Below are 16,168 nucleotides of genomic sequence, written 5' to 3' on the forward strand. Positions count from 1 at the left end.
ACACCTCTGCATAGACTGTATACCCATAATCCTTCACTCTGCAAAGCCAAACACTTAGGCAAACTACTGGCGTATCCTCTTAACCCTCTGACACAAACACATTACCATGAATTCTGCATAATTTATGCTTCTGCGTCGACTCTAAGTAGAGCCTATGCAAGTGGTCGATACCATTGCCAGCATTTATACTTGTGCTGGCGGCGGGTGTTTTCTTCCAGTCAATTTGAAAAATGGCGGCAGAAGATGTAGCCAAAAATACATAAGAGGAAACGGTGGTATGAACAGGCCAGTCACAATCATGTGACATGTACTTTCATTCTCCAGTTACAAGCATACATCCCACTTCAGTCATGATCAGTGGCGCCCCCTAACCGTAAGTCAAGGCAATCAAAATATTGAGTTTGGAGGATTTTTTAAATTACGCTCCCAAATTTGTTTCCTTTCTCCAAAATACAAGGTTAAGGTTATCACCAGTGATCCACATTTATATATACTAAATAAAAGATTATTGGACTGGATCAGTTTCATAGAAACTACTGATGATAATTCTGCCCCCAATCCTTTTTTTAGAGAAAAGCCAAATTGGCTTTTCTGGAAAAATGTGAACAGGATTTAATCTATCAGAACGAGTAATTTCTGATCATATTTGGATTAATGTGATTACCGGTGATCACTTAGACCTCAAAGGCTTAAAGCAGGCTCCACCTCATGTCACTATTTACGTGACGAAACCTTGTCATTGGTTCACCAGGATAAATACAGCTCAAGACTTCTCACTATTTTGTTCATGGACCACACAAGAGTGTACAATTTTACACATGCTTGTTTAGCAATGGTTAAGAAGTTGTGTAGTTTCTGCCACGGCGACCAAAGCGTGCACAAACGTTAACCTTCATTCATCCATCTGTTGGCTTTGATCATTTTGCATGAACAGACGGTGATATCACACAGATACTAAGGTAAGGGCGTGTGCAGCATTCATTCATATCAGCTGCAGCGGTACCAACCCGACGAGAATAACTAATAACTAATGTGTTATTTCACTGACTCCAGATGTTCAGAGATGCTGCAATCAATGCAGACCAGATGGGTTTCTTTTCTCCGTACTGCTTTAGTGGCACAGCCAAAACCAGCACCAAAACTGTCATTAAAACATCTTTAACTCTACACTCATTATAAGCTCCTACGTTAAATTCGTTTTAAACCCTGAAAGTGCAGGGTGCCGTAGTTTTAAGTACCATCTTTTTGCAGGGTCCAGCTCATAAAGTCTGCATCTGACGTGTATCCGCAGGTGTTGGACTCAAAGTTGCAAGAGCCTGGCAACAGCTGGCTGTTGGCTTGGATGTTGACTGAGAGAGAAACAAAGAGGAGGAAGACGTTAAAAAAGAGAGGGAATGGTAAGTATGAATCATTGCAACTGGCATTAATAGAAGCATGCCCTCATCCACCAGCGCTGGCCAAAACCGTTAAGATGTACTCACCAGCAAAAGTTAGGAGAATGTAGAATCTAAGCATTGCTGCTTTCTGTTTGAAAATATACAAAGAAAACTCTTGGAGGATGTAGGAAAAGAACAAAGAGCAGTCCTCTTTCATCCACGGTTGGGGAAAAGGCAAGATGGCTCTGCAAAGTTTGTTTTTGAAGACTTCTCTCTTGTGTGTCGTCCGAGTGTCTCTCCAGCTCACAGACCGGCAGCACACTGTCTGTGGGGAGAGTGGGGAGGAAAAACAGAGAGGAGGAGGAGAAAGAAGGTGACTGATGGGCTGATGTTAGGCGAGAGAGGGAGCTGGGGGAAGGAGAAAATGAAGAGGCTGGAAGGGGGGGCACCTCACACACTATCAGAAACTGACTTAAAACAGCAACGACTGTGCAGCTCTCCTCTTCTGATCTGTTGGCCTCAGAGTAAAAGCAGAGTTAGGGGTTAAATGTCCTGTGCAGCTCAGTTACTCAGTTCACCCCCCACCCTGAGCATTAGGCCCGCGTCTTCCAGTTCAGACATGAGCCTAATGAGCGAAACTGTCCTTATCAGAGAAAAACGACAGAGTCGGTACATTTTTAAAATGCTTAAAATCTCCAGAGTTTGCAGTTTCCTTGCAAACAACCTAATTATGGTGTGAACAACATGACTGTGCAGTAAACCTATGTATACTTGGTGTACACTAACCTCCCCTATCAGTGTGCTGTGATAAACTGTCAAACAATACTGCGCTATGAAAGATTGTCCTGATATGAACTTCAGATGAATTTGTAAAGGGTTATCTCCTCTCTGGAAGTGTTTTAGTGTTGAGTGATCAGCAGTAACTTGCAGCGGTGTAGAAAAACTACACATTTTTGAGGAGAGCCTGTTGTTACAACCTTTGAATGCATTGAATTATATTATGTCACACACTCCTGGTGTCAGTGCTTTTACCAGCTTCATATAGAGAAATCCTTTGAGACAGAAGGGCAACGTTTATTCAAAAAATGTGCGCAATTGAATATTTTTGGCCATCGGACTCTCACGAGAAGCGGCATCATTGATCAGTAGGTTCAGATGGAGGTAGAAGATGGTAAATGGACCCCCAAAAGGAAATAATAGAGCTAATTTTATCATGACATGAAAATTCTGGAGTGCACAGGCTGCTATGAAAACGTTACAGCTATGAATCAGGCTGGAAGGAGAGAAGTGAGAGGCTTTTGTCAGCTAAATGATGAACTTATGGAAAACAAGAAGCACTCCTCCGTCAAGGCAGCTCTCTCTCTCTGGGCTGTATTTACATTTAAGGGAACAGTAATGTGTTTCGTATTTATTCATTTTGTTTTCTGTGTTCTTTTTGAGCAAACTTTAAGAAGTTTGCAGTGCAGATTATTACTTTGACTACACAAACATAATGTAGGAGTAGGTAATGGATAATGTGAGTAACTGCACATGAATAGCTTGAGTTTACAGTTTATTTCTGACTAACTAGACATTCTCTTTCTGTAGAGTCAGAATCCTCATATATTGGTATAATTGCCTAAATGTTGCCAATAGTTTTAAAGATAAAAGACATTTGATGAAGGTTCGACCTTGTAAGAATTATAGAAGTTTTATAGGTTATAAGAGTTTTTTGTATATTTTTGACCAATAAATTGTTAAGATGACAAATTTTAATGGACTGTTAACATGACCCCACTCTACACCCCCACATAGTTCATTCAAAACTTTTCAAGCTATCGTGTTTACAGACAGAATGACACACACACATATAAACACTACAAAAACGTCTTGGCAGTGAAAAAAAAACATAAAAAAAGAAGATTTGGGGGACATTTACTGTTCACTCATATATCTTTGATTTCTTGCAGTTGGGCACCTCTAACCTGATGGGGATGCAAAACATCTAAACCCAGCCAAGAGTACTCCTGCTCTTGCTGAACCTGTTTGTGTGGTGACACTTTTATCATTTTTTAATAATCATGTGGGTCTTTTTGAGACACAGACTTTATTGTGTTGCTGAAAATCTTTTCCAGATGCTCCAATTTAACTCCAGTGCAGATTTCCTTTTGTAATAAAGTGCATAAGGTAGTCAAAAATATATGGACAATACTTCTTTTTTCATTTGAGCAACTTTTTCTGATCAAGAGAAGAGATTTTTTTCACACAATGACTCCTTTAATTTAGAAAATATACTTCCCTTCCCTTTTCAATATTACAGCATTTCCCACATGCACAAAGCCAGGACCCGTAGAAGTTTTCCTCTACACCCTCTGGAGTAAATCTCTGCAGCAGAGCTCTAAAATAGTGCACGTTAAAAGACACTGCTATATAATGACACCTTCAGCTATAACACAAGCATGTTAGGTAGTCAAACACTTTTGTATCGAGTTCATATTCGTAGCATAACAGCTGGAATTTAATGAGAAGACATATTTGAGAGCCTGTCTGGAAGCGGTATGATGATGTTTCCTGGGGTCTACAAATGATCTGAACTGTGTTTTACAGACTTGTGGAGCGTCAAAACATTTTTCAGTGATATAAAATATGTGAACAGCTTGTATTAGGAAATCCTGAACTAATCCTGCAGTTCACACTAGTTCATCTAAATACAAAGCAGCCACATGGAAATGTGAAAAATCCAACCTAAATTCAGGAAAAATGGGTAAAAAATTAAATTGTTGGAGCACTGAATGTCAGCACAGATACTCTGAGTCCAACTGCAGAAGGAAAATGAATTTGAATGGTGGAAAAAAAAAATGGAGCATGCTGGGTATGGAAGACCAGACTTTGCTGTACTTTTCAGCGGGAGAGCTCTCCTCCACATTTGTGGTCCATCTGTCAGCCTTGCTTTCTCTGCCTCTGTTTTTTCCCCTCCTCATTTTCTGCAGTTCTGCACTCTTATCGCTTGTGTTCACCAGAATTTTAACAAGAAATCTGAAACAATTATAGAGCACATGGGGAGGTGGATATTTGTGAAACCTGTTAATTGCGTGGCAAGAAGGCCTGACTGAAGCCATCAATATTATCCTGCTAGAAAATGCAGAGCTAAAAAAAAAGGGGGGAATACAAATACTGATTCTTTGTTTGAGAACACAGAGGGAAGATTGAAAACAGCGTCCAGAGATTTCTGCTTTCCCTCAGCTTCACAGATTATAATTAAAAGTTAATTTTTTTTCTGTGTATTTTCTGGTCTGGTCTGTCTCTGTAAACAACAAAGTGAAGCTTCAATAAAGAACTGAAGGGTGCTGTCAGGGTTCGGTCATGTGCGGTGCATGCAAACGTCATTGTTTGCTCGATGATTCAGTTATGAAACGTTCTCCTCAGTGTGTGATTTACTGCCAAAAAGAACACCAAACAATGTAGTCGCTGGACCCCCACCCTTCTTCTGGGAACACCCCAGCCCACCACTTCTGCTGGCGGTGGTTGACCCTACAACAGCTGTTATAACATTTGTTTAAATGAAAAGGTTTGATCTTTGCTGCGTACAAAGTGATGTGTCTGCGAGGGAAAACTTGGTCACAAATCTGTTTTGTGCAAAAACAGAAAACCCCACTTTTACTTAGTCTGTTGGGATTTTTTAACAACATGTTATACAGTTAGGCACAGACGTTTTCAGACAATACACCGCCGCAGTGGATTTTAAAGCAAGATGTGACTGAAGGGCAGGCTTTCTTTTTTAATCCATGAAGCAATTTTTAGAAATGTCCCCCAGAAGCTCAAAATGAACTGGGAAAAGTGACGTAAAAATAAGGATTGTTTTTAGCACTTGGATAAAACCATGAACATCACCAAATGCTGTTTTTCCTCCCTTTACAACAGACGGCTTCAGTTGCTACTTATCTTTGTGCCTTTGGATCTTTTTGCATGTGGCTGTGTGTCTAATAACTGAAAAGCTGCTCTGTTGGGCTGCTGCTCATGTAACTGAATTGGCCATTGAGGATTATCCCATCTTTTTACTGTAAGAAGCTCTTAAGGAAGTATGTTTTGGGCCATTATCCGTTATCCATCTGCACGGTGAAGCACCATCTATCAGTTCAGTACGGTGGCCCCTAGAGACAAAGCATGTATAAACTCCAAAACACTTACAAATTCCAAATAGCACGCACAAACTCCTCAACACATACAAAATCCAAAACACATGCAAACTCCAAAACACATGCAAAATCCAAAACACGTACAAAATCCAAGACACGTACAAAATCCAAAACACATACAAAATCCAAAACACGTACAAAATACAAAACACGTGCAAAATCCAAAACACGTGCAAACTCCAAAACACGTGCAAACTCCAAAACACGTACAAAATTCAAAACACGTACAAAATTCAAAACACGTACAAAATTCAAAACACGTGCAAAATCCAAAACACGTACAAAATCCAAAACACGTGCAAAATCCAAAACACGTACAAAATCCAAAACACGTACAAAATTCAAAACACGTGCAAAATCCAAAACACGTACAAAATCCAAAACACGTACAAAATTCAAAACACATGCAAACTCCAAAACACATACAAAATCCAAAACACATGCAAAATCCAAAACACGTACAAAATTCAAAACACATGCAAAATACAAAACACGTACAAAATCCAAAACACGTGCAAAATCCAAAACACGTACAAAATTCAAAACACATGCAAACTCCAAATCACAACGGAAGTGCTCCAGGACGCTAGGGGCAGTGTTGAGCTCGATTTGTAAAATAAACGGCAAGTTTGTTGCAAACACATGGGCTCTAGTCTCCGGTGCGCTTCCCAGGTTGCCTAGCAACTATGATACTAACAGCTGGAAACGTGTCATACAACTTTTTTTGACAGAAATGAATGAGAACATATTTTTTTTCATTTGTTTGTTTGTTTCTACAAGAGCTTTGTGTGATTTGATAAGTATCTGAGGCTGAGACCACAGGACAGTAAAACATGATTTTTGGGCTTCATTTCTGTACTGAACAGTCATTTAAGATTAGCTAGTAAATAACAATTAGCTAATGTTGTTCATGAGACTAAAGTCATATCACTTTGGTAATGTAAATATAATATGGACAATATTATGGTTATTATATTAGTCATTATTAGGTATTACAGCAGTGAACATGAACTCTTTGTCAAATACTGAGCTTCAGTACAGATTCAAGTTGCAGTTATTTACATGTCTTACTACCTTAAATCTTCACTCAAAGACAAGTATATAGGAATGACTGCCAAATTTATTTGCCACTGAAGCCGAAGGATGGCATCTGAATAAAACCTCTCTTGACATGCCTAGATGACATTAAAGCTTGGTTGGCTCTAAACTTTTTAAATTTGAATGAAAAGAAAACAGATTTGTTGGTGTTTGGACCCAGTGGCCCCTGTGAGTCCTCTTCTTTTCATTTGGAACCCCTGGAGGTTTATTTTAAACCTGTTGTTACTGCCCTTGGTTTTAAGTTGGACCAGTCCATTTTTATCATTTAAGGCGACTGGCAAGAGTGAAATCGTTTCTTTCTAGGCAGCACTTTGAAACCGTGATCCATGCTTTTATTTCTTCCCCTGTGGACTACTGTAACGCACTTTATGTGGGGGTCAGTCAGTTGTTACTCTGACATCTGCAGCTGGTTCAAAATGTATATTGACAGTGCATATATAAGTGCATATATAGGTGTATCATATATAAGAGACAAATGTTGTTCCTTCAGTATGTTGGCATTACTAAATTTGGCTCAAATGCTTACATACATGTGTAAAAAGAAAATGTACAAGCTGTGAGCTGTTTCAAATCAAATCACTTTTATTGTCACATCACATGTGCAGGTACATTGGTACAGCACATGTGAGTGAAATTCTTGTGTGCGAGCTTCACAAGCAACAGAGTTGTGCAAAATACAATAATGTAAACAAGCAAAATACAAGAATGGCTACATCTGAAACTAATAAATATATGTACAATATATAATAGTATATATATGTTTCTGATAAAATGAAGAGTAGACTGATGTATTAAATATTCCTTTATTGGGTGAGAAAATCAGACCATGTCATAACTGCTTTAAGTCATACAGAATAGATATCAGAGCTTTAAACAGGCTGACGTCTGCTAAATGGGTCAAACTGGGCAGAAAGTATACAAACACATAACATCCTTACAGAATATGATGTAACACTATAGATCAACTTACCTCAGAATATATAAAGCATATAAACAATTACAGCAATATGATGCAACAAACACAGCAGTGCTACTGATCCAAAATACTCAAAGCTTCATAGAACTGAAACAAACATTTGTTTTTAGCTCCATTCTGCTGCTGATACATACTTTAGGTTTCTGAACATTAAACTTGTTGCTGCCTTTCATAGTGCGTAACTTGAAGGCCCTGAGTACTTTCTCCCACACTGGAAACACTGGAATGATAAAATTATTTAAACATTACCTAATAAGACTGATTCAGGACAGACAATTAGTTATTTTAAACTTTTCTAGCAGTCCTTCACAAACAGGGAACAGTCTGTCTATTCTCTCCATCTGTCAGCTGCTGCTGGCTCTTCCTCACATACTGCTGAGATTGTCCTGGTGGATCATCAGGGGTGCAAAGCCTCACAGATGATGTAATGCAGTGGGTCCCTCAGTCTGTTCTCACTCTGGACACTTGCAGGTGTCACACATTGAAATCAAATGTGTGATAAGCTGCAGGATTCAAACACAAGTGTGACTTATAAATACATGTTCATACTTTTATTCCACAATCAGAGAGAAAGAAACAGAGAGAGAGTGCAGGACAGACAGACAGGTGACAGTCTCAGGTGTACACACTGCTACAAAACAGCACAAGAGAAGGAGGATTTAGTGTTTGTGTCATTACGAGTGCTAAACAAGAAGAGTTCCCAGATGGTACAGTGGACACATGTGTGACTCCTGTGATTAAAGCATCTTTCTTTCAGCTTAAGGAGTGAACCGTCAGCTGACTGACATGACTGACTTTAATTACGCATAAAATCATCACATTCTCTGTAACATTAAAGTCAGCTATTGAACGGCGAATATTTTGAAGTGAAGGCTTTAAAACCAAGTTAGTACAAACGTCGCTAATGTCACATAACTTTCCCGACATGTTGCCAACAGTAATGTTTTAATGTTCTTCATTATAAAAACATTTGCGCATAAATAAGTGACATAATATTCAGTACTTACTTCTGGAAGTTTACTCTTCGTCCACTCCGCTTCCGCCGTTTTTTTTCGGCAAAATTATCCAAACCACCGCCGCGCTATGAAGTCTGGGATATGTTGGGCCATGAAGGCTACACAGACCCATCCTTAAAATTCAGGGAAATTAAGGACGCATTTGAGGGCCGCATTTCGAGCAGCCTTTGAATTGGGACAGTCTTTGTCGTGTCGCTGTGACATAATCGGCCTTAAAATGCGGCCTTTAAGGCTGCAGACCCCAAATCCGGTCATTGGTACTTCCTGGCTTGTGTAGTTACTAGGTAACAAAAGCTCAACACTGCCCCTAGCGTCCTGGAGCACTTCCGTTGTGTTTTGGATTTTGCATGTGTTTTGGAGTTTGCGCGTGTTTTGGGGTTTGCACGTGTTTTGTATTTTGCACGTGTTTTGTATTTTGTACGTGTTTTGTATTTTGCATGTGTTTTGTATTTTGCATGTGTTTTGTATTTTGCACGTGTTTTGTATTTTGCATGTGTTTTGTATTTTGCACGTGTTTTGTATTTTGCACGTGTTTTGTATTTTGCATGTGTTTTGTATTTTGCATGTGTTTTGGAGTTTGCACGTGTTTTGGATTTTGTACGTGTTTTGGATTTTGCACGCGTTTTGTATTTTGTACGTGTTTTGTATTTTGCACGTGTTTTGTATTTTGTACGTGTTTTGTATTTTGCATGTGTTTTGTATTTTGTAAGTGTTTTGGAGTTTGCACGTGTTTTGTATTTTGCACGTGTTTTGTATATTGTACGTGTTTTGTATTTTGTACGTGTTTTGTATTTTGCATGTGTTTTGTATTTTGTACGTGTTTTGGAGTTTGCATGTGTTTTGGATTTTGTAAGTGCTTTGGAGTTTGCATGTGTTTTGTATTTTGTACGTGTTTTGTATTTTGCATGTGTTTTGTATTTTGTACGTGTTTTGGAGTTTGCATGTGTTTTGGATTTTGTAAGTGCTTTGGAGTTTGCATGTGTTTTGTATTTTGTACGTGTTTTGTCTTTTGCATGTGTTTTTTATTTTGTAAGTGTTTTGGAGTTTGCATGTGTTTTGGATTTTGTAAGTGCTTTGGAGTTTGCATGTGTTTTGTATTTTGTACGTGTTTTGTCTTTTGCATGTGTTTTTTATTTTGTAAGTGTTTTGGAGTTTGCACGTGTTTTGGATTTTGTAAGTGCTTTGGAGTTTGCATGTGTTTTGTCTTTTGTACGTGTTTTGTCTTTTGCATGTGTTTTTTATTTTGCATGTGTTTTGGATTTTGCACGTGTTTTGGATTTTGTAAGTGTTTTGGAGTTTGTACGTGCTTTGTCTCTAGGGGCCACCGTAGGTTCAGCAGCATTTGGCTGAGTCTGAGCAGAGAGTATAGCCCTGTGTGCTCCACAGTCCATCCATGTGCTTCTATCACCAGTCACATCATCAATAAGCATTGGTGACCCAGTTCCACTGACAGCATGCATGCGGTGCCATAACATTTTTTAAATGTTTTCTGGCTAATTCTAATCTGCCCTCTTTTCTCTGTATCTACATTCATGTAGATGTCTCCTAGTTGTAGACTTTGACAGTGATGCGCCTGCCTCCTCGAGAGTCTTCACAGCTAAATGTCATGAAGCTGTTTTTCTTAACTGTGGAAATAATTCGGTCATTGTGCACTTTAGTTGTCTTCTGCGGTCCCTCAGGCCTTTTGATGTTGCTGAGCTGGATAGTTATTTTGGGTTTTCAGCCTAATGATGGTCTGCTTGCGTCCTCAGTGTTTTTGAATCTTATATTGAGAGTTCCAGCATCCAGTGAAAGGGTTACCAAATATAAGCTCAACACTTGGAATGGACTCTTGATTTTATATCTGCTTCAGTTGGTACAGAAATGTGTTTGATTATCACTTGTCAAATTACTTGTAAGTCTCTGAAAATGTGACACTATGTATAAAAATCACTATAATTCCCATACCTGAAAGTCTGCACTTTGATCACATATTGATTTAAAATCAGCTGTGGTGGTGTACAGAGGCAAAACTACAAAAAAAGCTCTGTAAGTTAATTATGGACCTAACTATAATAATGGTTACTTAGAATAAATGCTCAATATGATGAAATACAGAGTACTGTGCAAAGGTCATGAGCCACCCCCCATTTTGCTTGGAAAATTGGAAACAGGTACAGATATTTACTGAAAATTGTGCAAACATGCATGGTAATATTTGGAAAAAACAGAGATTCAGTTCTACAATTGTGCAATTCTAAAGAGCTTGAAAGTCAATATTTGGAATGACTCTTAGGCAAGCTCTCTTCTGATTTTTCTCAGGAATTTTTGAGGACATTTAAGCAGAATAAAACCGTTGCTGGTTTTTAGACTTATAACACAGTATTATAATTTTATATGTGTTTTATTTAAACAGCAAAATTATTTAATAATAGGAAAATTTCTTTATATCACTGAGGTTAATGTAATATTTAATTGCAAAGTTGAACAATTTATGTGCATATTGAGAATTTAAACCTCCATCAGATGAATATGAAAACCTGAGGCATGACCCTGCTACATTTCATACACAACTGAGATAACAGCTGATTTTATGGATTACTCTTAAGGATTATGCCCTTCATGGCCTTACCTAACCTTTTAGTATCACATGCAGCAGTGCGTACCTTAAGGGCAGAGGTCTTTTGTGTCTTGCTGCGAACTCTAAAGGGGCCTGGAGGCTCAGGAATGAGCTGCCTGAGTAAATCAGGTCAGCTGAGTCAGTGACTTGAAATGTGCTTTAAATGGAAATCCTTTCCCAAGGTTTCTTGAGTCTTAATTTCCTTTAAACCATTTTTTCTTTCCAAAACACTTTCTAGAGTATTGGCCTTTATGTGCTTTCCCCATTCGGCGTTTGCTTTATTTTGTGACCCCTTCTTGAAAAGCGCTACATAATTCGATTTTTATTGTTATATTACCACTTCCATCCTGCTGAAGGGCTCCACCTGCAGCCGGGCTCAAACAAGCACGGGCCCTGTGGCTTGTAGTTTAAACATGGATCATCTCCTGAACATAATGGAAACCGGAGCGTGTAAAGTGAGGCCACTGGTTTTCTGCGTGATAAGAGATGACTCCCTAATGAAACATTGATGTGAGTTAATTCCACTAATGGGTTCAGCCTGTGCCGACTGCATGCCATCTAACTACAGAAGGAACATGTACAGTACAGCTGCATTGATGTATGCAGAGAGAGATGCAGAAATTATTAATGTTTTCTCTGTAAATAGAACAGCAGCAAGCTGAACACAGAACATGAACTATAGGCTATGTGACATTACCCCAGACCCACTCCACTGACCCGATTCTCCATGTTGGCCCTATTATGGAGCTTTTCAGTTCATAGCCGGTATTTCATAAAAAAGTGTGCCGGTTGTTTGTGTGGGACCAAAGACGTGTGCCTGCTGAGATACTAATAACAGATTTGATACCATGGTTACTATACTCCACTCCATCGCCATCCTTCATCAAGTATTGTTGTCAAGGTAACACGTGCAGTTGCAGAAAGGTGCATGTGACTTTTAAGTAACAATGCTCGATTAGTAATGAAGACACAGCCTCTTTATTATCTTGGATCATTGGAAACAGGAGCTTAAGATAGCTTATTCCATCACCTCTTAAAAGTTACTAGATTTTATATCATACATGTCAGCCTACAACACGAAAGGTCTGCAGTTAACATCGTGTGAATTTTCCACAAAAAGCTGAAAAAAGATAGCAAGTAAGAAGGCCCCGGGGAAGGGTGGCATCAGTAGGAACATCTGACATAAAGTCTTTGCCAAATCAAATCAGAATAATTCCACAGATTGAGGAAGATGGACCCCTAAACGGAGTAGCTGAAAAAAAGAATAAGAATAAGGAATCAATTTTGATTGCAATAACTGATTCTGTTAAAGCAGCTCCTACCTATTAAATAACTGCCTTTGACTGGATATAAAAGATGGATGTAACTGGATCAATACGCAAAAATCAGCCCAGGGATTTTTTTGCCCGCCATGTTCTGTGAGAACAGTGCAGATGGTCCAGTTAAATACGTGCACATATTTGTGCAGTTCCTCAGAGTAATGGTAATGATGAGTAGTACATACAACAAAAAGGGGGAAAGGATAAACAGGTCAAAGCAGCCAATCATTGTACTTCAATCACTGGATCTTTCTCTTGCTAATTCCGTCCCTCCATCTATTTTCTTACCACATCAATTACATCTTCTTCCGTCTCTTCTCCACTCTGTTTTTGGTACTGCTGTCCCTAATTATGCCCTTCGCCACGGCTGGTGCTAGCGAGAGCATCGACTTGTAACTACTTGTTGGCAATATTGTCTCCTGTAGCAACCCAGACAGCTAACATCAGTTGATTTTTTTTTTTGCTGCATCTGTTTCTAGATTATTTCTATTTCACACTCACAGCTTTTCCGTTCCACTTTTTTTCCTTTTATTTTGTCCATCTTTATTAATCATTTCTTTCAAACTAAACTCTGTTTTACAAGTTGCATGAGCACACAGGGAAGGTAGAAGAAGATCTGGCTGCATTAAGAGTCACAGCCTATCTGTTAGTCATGGTGAAACATACCTGGCTTTCTTCTATTTAACTCTAATGGGAACTATTACTTCCTAAACTGATGATGGGTTGTGGTCCAAGACTTGACACTAGCAGTATAAATTGTGAACATATGTTGAAAGTGTTTATTGAGGCTGTGTATCAGGGGAGCTGAAGGATGATTTTCTTATACACTTGTATACAACTGGATGTCATTTGCAACCAGAAGAGTCGCCCCCTCCTGGCCATTAAAGAAAATGCAGGTTTGAAGCACTTCTGCACTGGCACATCCAAAAGCTAGAGTCATGTTTTACACAATCTGGGAAAACCACACATGTATTAGACAAAGACAGACATGCTTATATATTAACCTCAAGTGTCAGAAACAAAATGATTACAGCTGTTGAGACTGGAAGCCATTAACCACTTAAAAGGATGCAGTAAGAGAGGAAAGAACACTGGTTCCTGCAGCGATTACACATTTTCCTGGACACGTGTTCAACATACTCAGGGTATATTTCAAATATCTAGATTTACTTGCCCCTACAATGATAATCAGGAGTCAGTGAAACAGTCACACGAAGCTAATGTAGGGTTTCCCCTGCAAGTTCACATGAAAGGGGTGGCACTGGCTGCTTCTAACCAATCACAATGATTTATAAGTGTATGTCAGCAGACTTTACACAGGAAGACAAAATAATACTACCAGCAACTGTGACTGAAGCAACACACCACTGTGTGTGAGAGGGAAAGCACTGTAGAGTGATGTAGTATTACAAGTGTGCGCTTTAAGTGCTTTAGTCAGTAAGTCTGGAAAAGAGCACCAAAATTAATTAGGTTAAGCCCTTTTGAAGTCAGCCTCTAGCAATGATAGCACTATTTCCTGGAGAACTGATTGGTCGGTTTATGTCATATCTGTTGATCTCAGATTTGGATCATAACCTACTCCAGAGCAGGCTAAGCTTGCAGCATTAGTTATCATGATAATTTATGTCAGTAAATGGTTAGCCACCTTTGTATACAGAAAATCCAGAGTTAGGGCTGAAGTCACCTGGTTGAGGTGAACTTCTGTGTCATAGCACAGGATACTAGTGGAGATTTATTTGTACTTAGAGTAGTTGACTTGATCTGATCGCCTAAGATCACAGACAGCATAAAGGATCCGCGTATCTACTGTGACACCACCCACTGGCCTCGAGCTGAGTGTTTTTTTTCCCATCTTGATGTTTTTTAGCAAAGTGTGGATGTAACTGGGAAAGTGCATGATCATTGGCTGATAAATTTGTGTTTGGCAAGATGTTAGCTAATAACCAAAATCTGAATGTTCCCCCTTTCTGATGCTTAGAAAGACAATCATTTACAAGATTAACATCATGGGGTTTTTTTCAGTATGGCCTGAAGACAGTCACTGAGCCCATAAGTGTTTACCGAGGTCACAGAGTGAAGGAGGCTCTATGCTCACTTCACTTTTTTAGGCTAAGAACTGTGTAAACAGAGCCTGTAAGTCTATAAGACTTTCTGTACACCTAAAACAAATAGTGGTCCATCTACTGCTCAATGATTGAGCCTTTTTCAGTTGAACAAACAAAATTTGTTGGCAGAGTTTATGCCTTTGATAAGGATGGGGTTCTTAGTTTTCTTTTTAAGCCGACGTTTTCAAGTCTAGTTTGTTTATGCATCACAATCCAAACAGCAGAAACTGACCAAAGCGCTGTGCAAAACTTTGTGAACACAATGATAAGTCTCAGTTTGGATTATATGCTAGGTCAAAGTCAATTTAATCTTAATTGAAGGGGGAATCTGCCCCAAAGCTTAGTGGGAGCAACTGGGTGATCCTTCTTTGTCATTTTCACATGTTATGGTAGTAAAAGCACAAGTCTTACAAATAAATATAACAATGGCTTTTTTCTGTTTAAGTAGCCCTCATTGTGTGACAGGGATTTGGCATTCATAACACCTGGGTCGTGGTTGAATCATCTCTTTTGTGACTGAATGACATAAGCTGGACCTATCTACATGGCAGCAATGATAAGAGCTTGGAAAATATGCTTCTGTGATTTACAAAAACATGCAACTGACAAAGTTTGAAAATTATTCTCGCTTATTCCATTTTATGCTGTAGCAGTCAGCAATACATTAAACCAGCAAGAAAATTAAGGATGTAAAATCTGCACTTTGTCAATTAAAGTGAGGAAAAATGTCAGTGTTTAAAGGTTAGGGTTACACTTTGTCAGCGTTTATAAATATCAATAATTAATTTTACTTCAGACACATGTATTGCAAAAATATCAAGGAAGTAAATCATTCTCAAGATAAGGTGTTCAGAAAATATGCAACTGCAACTAAGGACTATTAGTATATAATATTAATACGCATATGAAGAAAACCTTTCACAAACCCCTTTTAAATAATTCATAAAGATTATCAACTACATGGAGGTGTGTCAGGGTATCTTGTGAAAAAAAAAAAAAAAAAAAAAAATATATATATATATATATATATATATATATATATATATATATATATATATATATATATATATCACTTGTACTAGAATACCCAATCAGAGCGTTTCAGGGGGCAAGAATACGGCAAATTTGAATATTTAATCAGGAATAAATGTAGCGTAGAAAACATTGTGCACTATTTACAGGCTAATAGAGCCCTGTACTGTGACACAGATGAAAGCTGGCTTTGATTCTTTGTTTTCTACTCAATCTCAGCATTACTCACCCACACATACACATTCGTACAGTGCTTTTATCAATGCCTAAGCTTTTTATCTAACAGTCACACTCACATAGATGCATCACAGGCAACTCAGAGTTCAGCATCTTGCCCAAGATGGAAAAGCCAGGGGTCGATCCACTGACCTTTCGACTGGCACGTGACCTGCTCAGCCACAGCTGGCCTGCATGGATTGAAGCAGTTGCAAGAGTAGACACACTTGGTCGGTGTTGAGGATGGTCCTGTTAT

At 38.7% G+C, this 16,168-nt stretch overlaps 1 protein-coding gene across 1 annotated transcript in view; it reads right to left on the minus strand.

Moving 5' to 3' along the window:
* The window catches only part of LOC309709588 (MAM domain-containing protein 2-like), a 31,190-nt gene extending 26,699 nt beyond the window's left edge, over positions 1-4,491 (minus strand). The window contains exons 1-2 of the mRNA XM_082538303.1: positions 1,482-4,491; positions 1,239-1,349 (exon numbers count right to left, since the gene is read on the minus strand). Of these exons, the coding sequence (XP_082394429.1) occupies positions 1,239-1,349; positions 1,482-1,593 (223 nt within the window). The 5' untranslated portion in view covers positions 1,594-4,491. The remainder of the gene's footprint in view (positions 1-1,238; positions 1,350-1,481) is intronic.
* Positions 4,492-16,168: the final 11,677 nt, after the last annotated feature.

Source organism: Aulonocara stuartgranti, assembly GCF_965226115.1.
Source record: "Aulonocara stuartgranti genome assembly, chromosome: 7".
NCBI lineage: Eukaryota > Metazoa > Chordata > Actinopteri > Cichliformes > Cichlidae > Aulonocara > Aulonocara stuartgranti.